The sequence below is a fragment of the Melanotaenia boesemani genome, chromosome 14 (genome assembly GCF_017639745.1).
Source record: "Melanotaenia boesemani isolate fMelBoe1 chromosome 14, fMelBoe1.pri, whole genome shotgun sequence".
In the NCBI taxonomy this organism is placed as follows: domain Eukaryota; kingdom Metazoa; phylum Chordata; class Actinopteri; order Atheriniformes; family Melanotaeniidae; genus Melanotaenia; species Melanotaenia boesemani.
In genome coordinates, this window is record NC_055695.1 from 22,982,229 (window position 1) to 22,997,552 (window position 15,324).

General features: G+C 39.2%; 1 protein-coding gene across 3 annotated transcripts in view; it reads left to right on the top strand.

Moving 5' to 3' along the window:
• The window catches only part of ssbp4 (single stranded DNA binding protein 4), an 85,570-nt gene extending 71,127 nt beyond the window's left edge, over positions 1-14,443 (top strand). For 2 of the 3 annotated variants that reach the window (XM_042006287.1, XM_042006289.1), the window contains 12 exons: positions 939-1,022; positions 3,545-3,671; positions 3,810-3,877; positions 5,002-5,066; positions 6,569-6,614; positions 6,716-6,751; positions 6,883-6,937; positions 8,099-8,169; positions 8,375-8,453; positions 8,864-8,892; positions 8,982-9,083; positions 11,502-14,443. In XM_042006287.1, coding sequence (XP_041862221.1) covers positions 939-1,022; positions 3,545-3,671; positions 3,810-3,877; positions 5,002-5,066; positions 6,569-6,614; positions 6,716-6,751; positions 6,883-6,937; positions 8,099-8,169; positions 8,375-8,453; positions 8,864-8,892; positions 8,982-9,083; positions 11,502-11,582 — 843 coding nt within the window. In that variant the 3' untranslated portion in view covers positions 11,583-14,443. Of the gene's footprint in view, positions 1-938; positions 1,023-3,544; positions 3,672-3,809; positions 3,878-5,001; positions 5,067-6,568; positions 6,615-6,715; positions 6,752-6,882; positions 6,938-8,098; positions 8,170-8,374; positions 8,454-8,863; positions 8,893-8,981; positions 9,084-11,322 lie in introns of all 3 variants that reach the window. The other variant, XM_042006288.1, reaches the window with a different exon arrangement.
• The last annotated feature ends 881 nt before the right edge of the window (positions 14,444-15,324 follow it).

Below are 15,324 nucleotides of genomic sequence, written 5' to 3' on the forward strand. Positions count from 1 at the left end.
ACTGGACTGAAAATGTGTGAAAAGGCAGCCAGTGTCCACAGAAAAACTTTGAAAGAATTTTAGAAAATTAAATACAAAGGTGGGCTTAAAAATGTAGCACAACATGTTCAGATTTGTTGTTAATTCTTAGTGAGATTGAGAACATAAAGTAAGAAGCAGTGACAATATTGAGAATTTTTTTAGTTTTTACTCACAACCTTTAGACATAATGGACACAAAGAAAGAGATTTATTGTATTGTTACTTCTGGAACAACTCCAGTTTGTAGAGATGGGATTTATGGCTATTTGAAGGGAACCGGATCTTGAGGAGCCGTTCCTTTCAAAGAGCCATTCAAAAGACTGGCTCGTTCTTACCAAATTTGACAATATATAAGAATGACAAACAATCAAAATATGTACCTATATAAAATCTACTATATAAGAGTAAAACAATTATAAGAAAAATATAGATAGAAAAGGATAAACCTGAGCAGTCAGTGCAAATTCTAGAAAATATTTTGGATAGAACTCACATTATTTGTTTCCAAACTATACTCTCTGCCCATAGATGCTTCACATGAATGGAGCTTGTTGGACATCAGACTTCTATGATGTCACAAATGTGATGAAGGCAGTGTGGAAAATCTGTATATAAAAAGAATGGCTCACAAATGAACGACTCACAGCTGTGACTCGGTTCCCATCGTTCGTTTAAAAGAGCTGTTCAAAAGAATCAATTCGTTCATGAACGTCACACCTCTACATTTTAGATGAAAGGTGATTTCTGGTCAGAGTGTGCTACTTTTAGGCAACTGGTTGTTGTCAAACATCTGATGATGCTCAGGGCAAATGTTGGGCAGCTAAATAGGCCAGTTATAATTTTGACTTAATGCGTTGACTTAACCTGATGCTTTTTTTGTGACATTTTACTGACAAATTCATATCTTGCCTTCTACAGGGTCCACCAGGATCACAGCCTTCCCCCCACACACAGCCTCCCCCACACAACCCCAGCAATCCCATGATGGGTCCACATGGTCAGGTAAGACAAAACCAGTTACTTCCCTTCACATCTCTCTCTATACAAGCTAACACTCACTCACATAACAGCAGTGTATAAACAGTGCACATGTCCCAGGCTGTGCAGGCAGGACAGACAGCATCCACCATGGTGGATTGGATGAATAATTTAGCTGTGTTGGCCCAGCTGTAAGGAGCGGCAGTGCATCTGGAGGGCCTCCTTTCTCCCTCAGCTGAGTACTCACCATCCCATAGTCCATCAATAGACCATAAATATTGCAGCACCGGCTGACACTGTGCAGCTCTTCATGCACAAACCTACCTCAGCATGGTCAAAGGAAAGGAGAGTGTGAGAAAGAAAACAGTAGTAAGTCAGCCCTCGCCTCTAGCACTAATTCTAATAATTTAAGTCGTCCTCCACTTGCCCCAAACACACACACACATATACTCAAGACACGCTAAACATGCAGCATATGATTACCAATGAAATGCAATCTCCTGTTATATTTGTGTCATCTGTGCTTATCTCTGTGTGACGATGATATGAGCACGATTCTGCTGCTCATGCTCCATGACCAAAACACACACCTCTTATCCAATCAGCTTTCAAATCAGCATGTTTCCCCTCGATACTAAAGCAGTTGGATTGAGTTTAAAACTAATTCTTATCATTTGACACTGAAAAATGGCTTGCTGCATGTGGGTATTTGTAGCTGCAGCAGTGTACTCTCATAGGTAATTCTACAAACCATCTGTCTGTGATGCTTTACATTATTCACTAGATGTGTGCTGGCTCTGCATGCGTGTCCCGGCCAGCCTGTTCTTGTCCCCGCTCTGCTGAAACATACAGTGTGCATCTGAAGTTTCTGTTTTGGATCTCACCACACTGACAGATTCATTGTAGAGCTTCTCCATGGTTAAAACAGAGATAGTAGGAAATTGTCCAGCACATGTGTAGCTGTACAAAATAAACACGTTCAAGATGTAAAAGGTTTTGTGAGAGCCTGTGTTATTTTATGTGCTCTCATTTGGCTTTTCCTGTGTTTTTTTTTTGCTCTGAGTCGTCAACATTGTTCTTCTAGTCCAAGTTTCCATCCTGCAGCCCTCGTTTATCTGTCTTCCTTTACCTTTATCCTAATTTACCACCTGAGGTCTTACTTTCCAAGAAGTAATGACAGGCTCCTCCTTCTGGAGAATTGTGACAGAACCACAGCAGTGCATCATTTCTTAACACAACACTCCCCTCTGCTGGTATACAAGAGTAAAATCTCAACAGAGAGGTGGTCTCATATTGTGAGCCAGGTATTTTTCTACCTCACTTTGCTACCTATAAGTGGTTGATGGAGACCAGCCATATCCTGTAATCAGAAATAAATCTGATCTGCATTATAGGATGTATTTATGCTTTTGAAGAGAAGGTGTTCACATAAAGAACAAACATTTACTGAGCTCAGATTTAAATAAATGTCATTATCTTAACATTATAGCATAGCTGTCACAGTTATTTTGATGGAAAAAGTAACCTATAACAGCCTTTGTTCACATACAAACACCAAGCAAAGAGTGGGTTTGGTGTGGGATGTGATGTTACTGAACTAGAATTTGAAGTTGAATTTGATGCACTGAGCTGATAATGGCGGCAGCACTCTGAGGCATGCACACTGTGGTGATTGCTGCATTTCATCACATGTGCAGTCATTTAGGTCATTTCATCTTGATTTTTATATCCATAGAGAACAGTTTGAGAAATCTTGCTGTATTTTTCTTTACAGAAAATTCTGTGAATAAATATCCTCAATATATTCTCACTTTACAGATGCATGTATTATGGTATCAGTATCATTGTGCAATTGGATTTTGCGATGATAGGAGTGCCACAAAAAAGTAGAAACCTGTAAAAAAATCCAAAATCAGATTGATGATTTATGAAATGTGGAAATATAATGAAAACATTTTGTAGAGTTGTATCTCTTTATGGCTTCTGCTTTTGTTATTTCTTTGTTACTTTTTATTTATTTATTGATTTAATTTGTTTATCTGTGTTCTTCTCTTTAAACTTCATGTGCCAGATCCTGATTTAAACAGCAACATATTTTCAAGTCAATACAGCTAAATGACTTGACTTTGACTACTCCTTGATCATTTGACACCAGATTATTCTCCTCTGGCAAGAAGCTGGCAGCTTACACTTAGTTCATCTTTAGTGTATGCTGTATTATGCTGCATTTTAGATTTAATAAAGGTTAACTTTACATGTGAAACAAAAGTTGTAATTTCACCTACAGCCTGTTCGATTGATCTTTAGGGTCAACCTAATGGAAAAAAGAATATTTGAAATTGTAATTTGTGTTGGTGAATTCTGTTTTTTTTTTGTTTTGATTTGTTTTTTTTCCCCCCAGACTTCATAAAACAGATGAAATGAGAAGAAAACCGGTTTAAAATTATTAAAGGCTGCTCAATCAAAAAAAATAAAGACATGTTTTACTTGTGATTATTCTGAAATCAGAGATGATGATCAGTGTCCACTCTCTGTCTTTTCTGCAGCCATTCATGTCTCCACGATATCCGGGTGGCCCAAGACCTTCACTACGTATGCCAAATCAGCCTCCTGGGAGCATCCCTGGATCACAGCCCCTCCTTCCAAACAGCCTGGACCCCACCAGACCTCAAGGTACGGAGAGTCCGTTCGCCTGGCAGAAACATTTTATGACACATCAATGTGAATTATGTGATTATATGAATGTGAGCATTTTCTATCATGCTAAATGAATATTTTTTCACCAAAATTAATTTAACATTTTCACAACAGGGCATCCAAACATGGGAGGTCCAATGAGAATGAATCCCCCTAGAGGCATGGGAGGCATGGGCCCACAGGTAGGCTATAATACATAAAAATGAATTGTTATTGATGTGGACAGAAATGTTGCTAAAGCAAGTTATGACATGAGATTGTATCATTCAGCACCACACTACCAATCCATTCCCACTGTGTAGCTGCAACATTTGGTGCTTGGTTGTCGGTTTTTACGAGCAAGGCCAGTGTTTGGTTGCTCTTCATTAACGCTTCCATAAATACAACTATAATGTCAAACCAGCAGCCTATAAACAGTGCAGAAAATTCCCCTGTGATGCTGAAGAGATATTTTGGTTCAGTCGGGCTCATAACTTTCCTTTAAATGTCAGAAGCACCCTGATGATTATCTTGGCTCTGACCAGAGCTCACCCACTGCTAACACCATTTCTGCATGTTAATTCCTGGTTGCTCAGTGCCACCTCGGGAGACAGAGGCGGAATACTCAGACTGCTATGAGCAAGTCACCACCAACACATTTTACCAAAAAAGGAGCCACAGTCGGCTGTTTCCTTTTTATCGCTTTCATTTTTGTTAATGTGATGTGACATAGTGCTTAAGATGCACAAAGAGCAGTATCCTTTTAAATTACCATTACCAGACAGCTGCTCCATCCTGCAGACTCATACAGCATCACCTCACTCAAAGACACAAACACACACACTCTCCCTGTGCCCTTCGGCTCCTCTCAGTGCCACCCTGGCTCGGTGACTTTGGCAGCGAACGCTCCAGCAGCTGGTGCAGCATCTGCTTGACAAGTGTAATCGTCTGCTGAACAAAACTCTTCCTCTGAGTGGAGCAGCTCTGTGGCCTGCCCCCCTACTCTCACACACACAGACACATACATAATCAAATCCACTCATACATCCGCAGCCAAACTCACCCACTGAGCAACCATGAAAACATACATGCTAATACAGAGGGTGAAGCACAGATGCATAGAAATCCATACACACACATACAGGCACACACACACACAACTGTCCGCTTTCACACTCAGCCCACTCCAACCAGCACTTATACATGAACAGAATTGAACAGAAGGTGGTGGGAGACATGATCATCTCTGACCTTCACTAAGATTCAAACCTTCAGACTGAGCAGGTGTGAGATTCTTTACTGATTGTGTGTCCATCTCTTTGTGCAGAACTATGGCGGAGGAATGAGGCCTCCTCCAAACTCCATGGGGCCGGGGATGCCAGGCATGAACATGTTAGTAGACTGACAAAAAAGAACCTTTAAGCATGCTTGTGTCTTATTTTTTTTCAAAAGAGTGCAATTTAAAAGAAAACTCACCCCTTTTTTTCACTCTAGAGCTTGTTTTGCTTAGCTTTTGTAATCTGTTATTTAAAAAAAAAAAATAATAATCATCAAATTTACCAAGTTGGTAAAATCTCAAACTTGGCAAAAGTATAGCGTCAGAATTTCCTTTTAACAGAACAAGTGGTGTTTAGGAAGGGCTGTACAGAAATATTGTGAATATGATAGAAACACAACTGAGCCAACCGGATTTGTGGCGTTTTGCTCAAAACTTAAATTACTGTTAGATAAAACAGCAGGCTTGGCACAGAGCAGTCTGAGATGTTTCATTTGGTTTGGCAGATTATGTCTAGCCTTTGTCCCAGCTGATTTCCATCCAGCCTAACCTATTTTGTGCCAATCACAACCATTTGTCTAATGTTGACGGAGTAGCTTAGGAGCACTTTAAGACACTTTCCCAAACCACCAGGATGGCTGATGTAAAACAGTCTTGAATAAGTGTGATGAACAAACTCCTACATCTGTTGATAATGCTATGTTCTATACAGAAAAGAAACAGAAATACCTATCATTGGAGGTGGTGTTTCACCACAGGATTTATAGTACAAATAAGATGGTGCTAAGGATTGACCCATGAGGCACACCGTACTTAAAAGTGTGCAAAAGTCTCACTATGAATGCATTGGGGTGAAATGAAACTCAGTGTCCAGTATTCACAGATTCTCCTGTTCAGTAAGAAGTCCAAGGTTACGCTATCTCCTAATAACGAGCACTGCAGTACCTCTTCCCTTACTCTTACTGCTCCGTCTGCAGTCTCTGTCTTCTTGTATAATCTGGGATCCACATAGAGGTGTTGGAAACACAAAATATGCACTCTTTTGTTTTTCTATTATTTTCACTGTGTCCTCGTCAGCATTTCAGCCTCCTCCACATTCAACACAGCGTTTTCCATACAGTTGAAAACAAGTGGTTGAAAATGAATCAGGAGCACAACTAGACCATGAGCTGTTAAAAATGAGGTAAACAGGCCTCAGTAGATCCATAACACTGGATGGACCTCCTGTTGGACCTCTCTTCAAAACTAAAAAAAAAATAAATAAAATAAAATAAAAAAAAATGCTGATATCCAGTCAAACAGTCATGTTACTCCCTCACAGAATCATTGATTATGAATTATCATAAATGCTTTGTGCATGTGTTGAGTACTGTGGTGCAACACCCGCACTGTGTTTTAAAGTTTATTAAGCTTATTCAGATTTTTTTGTTTGTTTTTCTATAGATGAATAATCTAAAGATTATTCATTCTTGACTTTTATAGATTGCATTTATGTTAAAATTTGAAATTTGAATTATTTAACTAAATATTTAGATAATAAAAGCATCCATTTGTGCTGTATGAGTCTGAGGTATATTACAGAAATCTTCTCAGACTTTCAACCTTCTTTGTTTCCCAGGGGTCCTGGTGGAAGAGGTCCATGGCCAAACCCCAACACCAACTCAGTAAGTTGTGTTCTCTCAAATCTTCTATCCATCATGGTTGAGTGTGTTTATGATAGTTGTGCTTCATGTTTTCTTTCTCCTTGGGTTTGTTTTCTCCACAGATAGCTTATTCATCTTCATCTCCAGGCAACTATGTGGTAAGTGTCCCGTCATCAACTTGTGTTCAACCGTGGGTCATAAATTGCCTGTCAAGCTGCTCTTTCTAACAGACTGCCATCCAGATGCACTCAGCACTCACATCTCTCCTCCTCTTGTTCTCACCCTTCAGGGCCCTCCAGGGGGAGGCGGCCCACCAGGAACTCCCATCATGCCTAGCCCTGGAGGTGAGTTATATGCTTCACTTGGCCTTTTGACTTCTTCTTTTATCCAGCTCTCAGTAAACAAGGGTCTGTCTAACAAACATCAAACCTGTCAGACACTCGTCTTTCATTGGGAGACACACAGAGATCAGGCTCAAATTTAAAATGTTTAAAAAAAGAAATGATCCTGAATGTGCTTTTGTATGTATTATATTTGCTTGATACGGATATTTCTCTCTATTTTCCCCCAAATACATATGCTGAAAAATATTCTGACATTGTTTGTTTAAAGACAGCTGTATTGAAAGGAAAAAGAGGCATGTCAGTCTACATTCAACATCTCAGCTTTCACCCTTCAATAAAGTGTCTGTATGGAGGATTGTCTGAAAACAAAACACTATGAGCTGATATCCTGTAGATGCTCCTGTTCCTGTTGGCCTGTGGAGAGCCTCTTTTTATGTCCACCATCTATTATTAATAAGCAAACCTCCATCGTGAACCTTTTCACAGTGCCGATCACACATACACAGGGAGGGAAAACTTATTTCCACTGCAGTCGCCAAAAGTGTGTGCTCACACACACACACACATGCATAAAATACCTGCAGAGATGCACCCCTCAAATTTGCTCCCCCTCTTTTCAGTCACGACAACAAAACCGAAATTCAGGAACAATGACGACCGAGTTTCTCCATCACTTTCTTCACACTGGATCCGTTTCTAACTCTGTCTGGCAATTTGTTTTTATTTTGTCTGTCTTATCTCTAATATGCCACCGTGTAGTGTTAGAGCAAGGTCACCTCATTCTTCTGAATGTCTCAGAATAGATATAGAGACACACAAGAGACAGCATGTACTAGCTGTTACCAAGGTGTCCATATCTAATTTCTGTATGGAAGGAATATGGAATTATAGGTTCCTTTCATTCCAGAGCAGTGAAGGGACTAATTGATAATCATGTTTACTGACATTACATTCTGGCACTCAGGTCATCTGGTACTGTTGCAGTATGTGTTGAAATATTGCATTGCAACATCAAATCCATCGAAAGACAAGGACAGCCTAATTTTCCCTCATTTCTAGCAGCAATTCTGCTTCATTTAATTATTTTTATTAACTTATATGTGATGTGACAACTGACAGATCCTATATAGTAAGGCACTCCAACTGCTCCGCTTTTTCTAGATTCAACAAATTCAAGTGAAAACATCTACACAATGATGAACCCCATCGGTCCTGGTGGAAACAGACCTAATGTGAGTACTTTCATTTTGTTGACTTTTGATTTCAAATCTTTATCATTTTTATATTTCCTCAAGTTTTTTTGTAATGTTTAATCAGTTAACAATTTGTCTCACAAAAGCAGAAATGTCCAACATAAGGCTTTTGGTAGATGCAATTTGTTTGTCCTTTGTTCAGGTAGATAATACAAATGAGAATGACTTCACTGTTTTCCATTAGTTCCCAATGGGACCGGGTCCTGATGGGCCAATGGGTGGAATGGGCTCTATGGAGCAGCATCATATGAACGGATCACTAGGTGAGTCACATTGTACTGAAGCAGGTACTTCCTGAATATATGCTGAAACCTATTTCTTTGAACAAAGGCTTTTATAAGTAAGTAAGACTCTGCCCTCTCATGGCAGAATCAGGAAGTGTTCACTTTCAACTCGGTATCGATCAAAGCTAAAAAAGATTAGTGGGGCAGTGAGCAGTCCAATTGATCCTGTAGATGTGTGAGACGGGATCAGCGAAGCCAGAGAAGTTATTGCTCATCTTTATCTGAAAACAAATAGCTTGATTAAAGGCCATTACTTGTGAGAGGACAGGTTGCTTCCACTTGAACTGGATATCCTGAACTAGCACTGAATTAACAGCAAGGTGCTGCAGATAAGTTAATGTCAATGTTTGTTTTGTTTTTTTTTTATTTTATTTCATGTCTGCTCACAGGCTCCAGTGACATGGATGGGTTGCCAAAGGTAAAGCTGACTTTCCACTTAGGTGTCTGTGTATTTCTCTGTCTGTCTGAGTTCTTTATTCTTATTGGTTTCTTTCATTGGTGTTGCAGAATTCTCCCAATAATATGGCAGGCATGAACAATCCTCCCGGCACTCCGCGGGACGACGGCGAGATGGCAGGCAACTTTTTAAACCCATTCCAAAGTGAAAGTGTGAGTGTCATGTAAAACAGATCACATTAAACTATCTACTAACAAAACACTGAATCCTTCAAACAAGGATTACTCTGCTCCAGATGGTTGTGATGGCAAGGGGCTGGGTTTGATATGGCAGATTCAAACTTTAGATCCACCTGTCTGAATCCGGAAAATTTCAAACACAAGAATTTTCTGTAAATTAAGTCATCTCCCAAAATACGAGCATGGTTAAACGTGTTTCAGTTGTTTGTAAACCTCCCAGCACAGCCATTATATTAAATATATTGTCCATCCAGGCTTTGAGTGGTCTGTCTTCAGAAGACAAGAGAGGTCTGAGTGAAGTGAAATGGGCGTGAGCCTAAGTAGACTATCCAAATCGGTCGGAACTGCACAAGATATTAAAGCCAGATGTTGCTGATGGCAGGTTGTGCAGAGACAGCAGAGACAAGTGAGCATAGTCTGAGGTGTTTTCCTGTGTTTTTTCACAGTGGATTTTGCTGAAAGGCTGTTACATATTTTGTATTGTTAAGTTTTGGTTTGAAAGGCGTCAATCTTTTTTTTTTAATTAAGCCAATTAAGTTCTACACAATGTAGACAAGCTGTATGCTGACAACTGGATGTTTTCAGGACACTGTAAGGGAGCAGCTGCATAGTTTAATATAAAAAAAGATTCTTTTTTTGAACTGGATGGCTGTCCTGTCTTTTTATAAGTATGTGGAGCGTTAAGAGTCTCATCTTAAGTCATGATCGCTTGACCTGAAATGGGGTGTGATCTGAAGTGGGCTGAAAACTCTTGCAGGGTGCAGATGGATACTGTTGTGCAGGATTTTTGCCAGCTGACCTAATCACTGATATATTCTTCTTGGTATGCAGGGCTGTTAACTGTTAACTATGTTTATCCTGGCAAGGTTGCAGCAAACCAGATAAAATATGTCTGCAACTTTCCAGATTTAAAGAACAAGATGACATAATGTCCACCATGCAGCTCAGTTGATCCACATGCATGGTTCAGGGTGGTTCTGTTGTCTTACTGCCTCTGATCCAAGTTTCATAAATGCATAAAAGATGCAAAGACCACCAAACTACAATTACCTCATATTGGTCCACAGGGTAAAAGACTATTTTAGGTGACATCTGAGTTTCTAGAAAGTCAAGCAGGGACTTTGTTGGCATATGTAGATGAATGAAACACGAGTTGGTCACTCAAAATGATCGGAGAGTCTGGAAGTTTATCTGGATAGAGATGATACTGTTAGTAAAATGGCTTTTACTTGAGTCAAATAATAATCTCTCAACAAAAATGTGTAACATTTTCATGCCCATCAGGTGTAAAAGTTGTAATTCAATATCTTAGCTAATTCCCTAAATTTTCTGCTAAATATTTACAAGATTCCTTAATAAAAGCAATTTATATGAGTCATATGAAACTGAATTATCTGTAGTTTTCTGGGTTATTTTATTTTTTATTGTTTCTTAGATATTTTTAGCATCCCTTGTAACCATGGAAATGGATTACTTCTAAGTTAGCTTGTATTTATAAGATTGTAGGTTTAAGATTAGTTTTTAGTCCTCGAGGGCCACTGTCCTCAGATTTTAGGTGCTTCCTTCTCCGACACACCTGATTCAAATTACATAGTTCTAACAGCTTAAGTTCTGCACAATGACCCATTCATTCGAGTCAGGTAGGCTGAAGCAAGGAAACATCTCAAACCTGCAGGACAGAGGTCCTCGACGACCACACTTTTAGATCTCTGCTTTAAACATACAGTACAGTATGTAGAAAGGGAATCAAGCCAGGTTTAGTGCAACAGTCGTCTAAAATTGTTCTTGTACTGCTTCTACACACTTTTAAAGTGTAGCTAATTAATTTATAGCCCTTTCAGTCATTCTCTGTCACACACCAACTCTACCCAACTCAAACACAGAAACACACTGTGCACAGACACATGCATGGGAAAAACAAAAAAAAAACACACACACACACAATATAAATTCTCTAATGCATGCAGAGATGAAGTGTTAAACTGGGATTTGAAATTGTGGATGGTTTTCTCCTTTGGCTGGTCTCTTCTCTGCTTGCTTTTTTACTGGCATGTAAATTAAATTAGAGTTAAGTGTTAATGTGTAATGTTTGCTGCAAATGGCTGTTTTACCGGACATGGCTTTGAGTTTACATAACTTCATCTGAAACTGGATAGAATAACAAATTTAATCTAGTATTGGCTTATCTTTTCTCCCTTTTCTCTTTTTACAGTATTCACCCAACATGACGATGAGTGTGTGATTTTTTTTTCCCTTTTATTTTACTTTTTTCATCTCCCTTAATTTCAATCTCCCTCTCCTCATCCACCCCGGTGCGTCTTGCATTCCCCTCTTCCTTTCCTCCCTTCCTTCTTCTCCTCCTCTCCGTGGATGGTGTGCTGTGCCACGCAGCCCCTTGGGATTCACCTGGAAAGCAGGATTCCCCTCAAGGCCCCACATCCCAATGCCTGTAACATGGGTGTAAGAGCATGAAACAGCCTCCAAGCAGCAGGAAGGGTCTCCTCTTCTCTCCTCACCTGTTAGGCTCCATGGAGGATCCAAGGACAGTGAGCGCTCAAACCTACCCCAAGATTACCTGTCGCAAAATCAGAGCCTGCCCTCTTGGGTGGGATGCAAGCGCAAATAAGATATCCCTCTTCATTCAGCTCTGCCTCGCCACGGCCCCACCACGATATCAAACTGATCATATATTATGAGGACGTGCAGTTGTTGACTCACACGGGGCAGAACACCCTCATTCAGAAACTCTGCTTCTGTGGCAGGATTGATTAAATAAAGAAAAACAAAAAAAAAGAGAACTAATAATCTTATTTTAGGGCAAGAATGGTTTTTACTGTTTGTAATTTTTGTTGTTGATGATAATATTGTTCTAATTTTCATAATTGATATTATTCTTCTAATGTAGTTATGATTTCCTGTAAAGGGCACATTTTTATCTCAGCAGCAGCATCAACAATGACAGAATAAGCACACACTCAAGAAATGCACAATAATTTTCTGTTTACATGATTTGAATTTATTTTTTGCTTGTGTTTTGTTTTTGTCGCGGTCAGTCTCCTCACTTCGTAAAGCTTCCTCTCAGCTCATAGTTTGTGTATTTGCCTCCTAAATGTTTTCAGAGGATGTGTTATTGGGATAATTGATTGTCCTCCCGTGCTGAAGTGGTTTTTGCTGAGGTTTTGTTATCTCAGATTGAACTAGCCATGCATATAAAATATAGGGTTTTCAGAGTGTTGCTGTCTTCTGGTACAAAGTGTCTGTTGATGCACATGGATGATGTTTAGCTATCTTGTCTTAAGCAACCCCCACAGCTGTCTATTACTGCTGGAAAAGGCCTCTGCTGACACTGTAAACAGACTGTCAGCACAGAGGCTGTTTCTAAGTCAGTAACAGACAGAAACTGAGAGCATTTTGTGGGTCCTCTTGTCTCTTCTGTGAATTTGTTGTCTGTAAATACAGCATATTTAGCTTGTATTGTACTTGTTTTATTTGTTATTTACAATTTGTCTGTGAATCCTGAAATGTGGTTCCTTGCCCTTCATGCCTCCAAGTGGCACTGTTGCCCTCCTAGGATCCAGTCTGGTCTCTGGCCAGCATCCTCCTTTGGGACTGGGAGAGCTTGTGGGACCTCATGACACACTCATGAAACTCATAAATCCACTTTCAGACGAAACGGACTAAATAACTGTCTCTGTGGAGCTCCAATCAACCAGTTCTCATGGGAAATCCCAGATGTATGGGGTACTGGACTCAGGGGTGCTGATGATGGGAACAGAGTGATGCACCTTGGGGTTCATAGACCATGCAGCCACATCGGTGTAAAGAAGAGGAATATATACATTTCCTTTCTGGGGTTTGTTTTCAGCAGGTTGTTTTTTTTTTAAAATATATTCAACTGAAATTAAAGCCCGTAGAATCTGCACACAAAGAAAAGCATAGCTACATGTTATACTATTTAATTTGTTTCTCTCTGTACGTTCTGTACTCTTGGCCTTATCAACAATTACTTTTGCTGTTTTAAAGGGATAAATTATCTCATGGCACCACAATGCAGCACTCACATCACAACTGTGTGCAAACAAACACCAACGAAGCAACCGTTGTAGCCTCACTGGGTGATGGTGATTTACTTGTCAGTTTCCTGATATCAATGTGAATAGTTTGCACCCAGACGTCGACAGGGATATCTCCAGGATTTGGCGATCAGTGGCCTGGGAAACACTCTCTCTGTTGTTCCTTCGATGTAGTGACACACACCTCCTTTCTTTCCTCCTGTCCCGTCCCCAACCTCCCCCACCTTTTTTTTTTTTCTTTTGTAAATACTGTATAATGCATTTTGATATCATTGACATGTTTTGATATGTCAGTCACTACCAATGAATACAGCTGAGAGTAAATTATAAATAAAACTATCCATGTTTTTCATAGAGAAAGGATGCACTAACCATTTGGCTCATGTGGCTAAATTTATAGTATACAGTAAAGTGGCTAAATGTATAGATTAGCCTACAGTAACACTGAATGAAGACTGTATGCTAAAGAGTTGTGTGATGAGGAGGCTAGGACAGAAAGAGGCCAGGACGAAGAGAGAAGCTGTCGGACTGTGGCGTTCTTGCTCTGTCCTGCCTCCTTTTGGTACACGCAAATGTTACTGTTGGTTATGGAAAAAAAGATTTTAAAAAAAGAACATTTTCCAAAGGGCATCTTCTCACAAAAATAAAAAAACATGTGACCTCTTATTGCAGTTTTTAATATGAAGGATTTTTATCAATTTAAGGAAACTTTTAAAATGGAAAAAATACTTAAGAAAACCTCATTTTAAATTAATAATAGATTAAAAGTAATACTTATGGGGGAAAACTGTGTCCTTTGCTATTCGCTCCTGTAATAGCGTTGTATAGTTTGAAGCTCTCACTGATCCTCTCTCAGTCCTCTGTGTATATTGATCGTTGGCCATCTCTGTGCTTCTATTGTGATGTATAATACTGTACCATTAGGAAGATTTGCTGGTCAGGTGGGTGGTTATATTGACTTGGGGTGGGTTGGGGATTCAAGGGAGGGGAATATAAGTGATTCTCCAGTACCATTCATGGTCCTCTCTGATGACTCAGCAGTATTCAATATGAAGCAGTCTGTCTTTTGGGTTTGCTTTGTATTTCATGGTAGGATAGTTGAGAATCTTGTCTTAGGGACTTAGGTGTCTTGTGTAGGTAATAAAGATGTTCTTTGTATGTTTCTTTATATTGTAAAGTTTCTTTAGACTGAAAGAAAAACAGATAATTTGCTTATCAAAAAAGAAACAATGCATCAATAATAAATGTCATTTGATTTTTCTTTGTTGTTTGAATCTCTTCCTTTGAGCGCTCAATTAATTGGCAACCCCTGTCTTAATCGTCACATGTAGAGATGCTGTATCCAGTCCAGGAACCGATGATAGGCCTTCATTCAAAGACATAGAGGCAGGACCGTGGTTAATTTAAAAAGAAATTGTGTACATACATAGAAGTTTGCACTACCTAATAACAGAATGACAATTGTATTCAGAAAAATGGCTGAATAAAACAACAAATTGTGATTTCACTGAATAAGGGGGACTAATTATGTCCACTAGCTTTATCACAGTGATTTAGACATAAGCCTTTTTGGGAATGAAAAAATCAAAAGACACTTTAGGCTAAACTAGACTGGATGTGAGACAAATCAGCAGGACAATATCTCCAGGCATATATAAACACCCCTAGAAAGAAAATGTATCTATATGCGGAAAGAACCGAAATCTTCTGTTACACAGAATTAGGCAAACTAAAAAGCTGTAAACACATAGCAGCGGATGAGTAACAGAAGTTACAGACTGTTTCAAAATGGTCATAATAAGCTAAAATTATGTTTGTTTGGTTGTCACTATTGCCAAAGGTTATCCAATTAAATCTGGGAGAAATATACAAATAAGTGTGTCTGGGTAACATTTTTGTGTTTATATTTTTCAACCCAACAAAAATTTTTAACCATGTAAAACATCAGTTACACTGGGCATTTCATGAGATTATACATATTAAACAATACTGGCTAATTATTTCTGAAGATGTTCAGAAATATTTTCTTCAGTCAACCTAGGGGTGCCAGGGCTGTATCATAAAAGGCCTTTTTGTTCTTTGTTTCTTTCTTTGAACGACTTTGGGCTTTTCTTTTTTCTTCGTTTTGTACTTGCTATTTT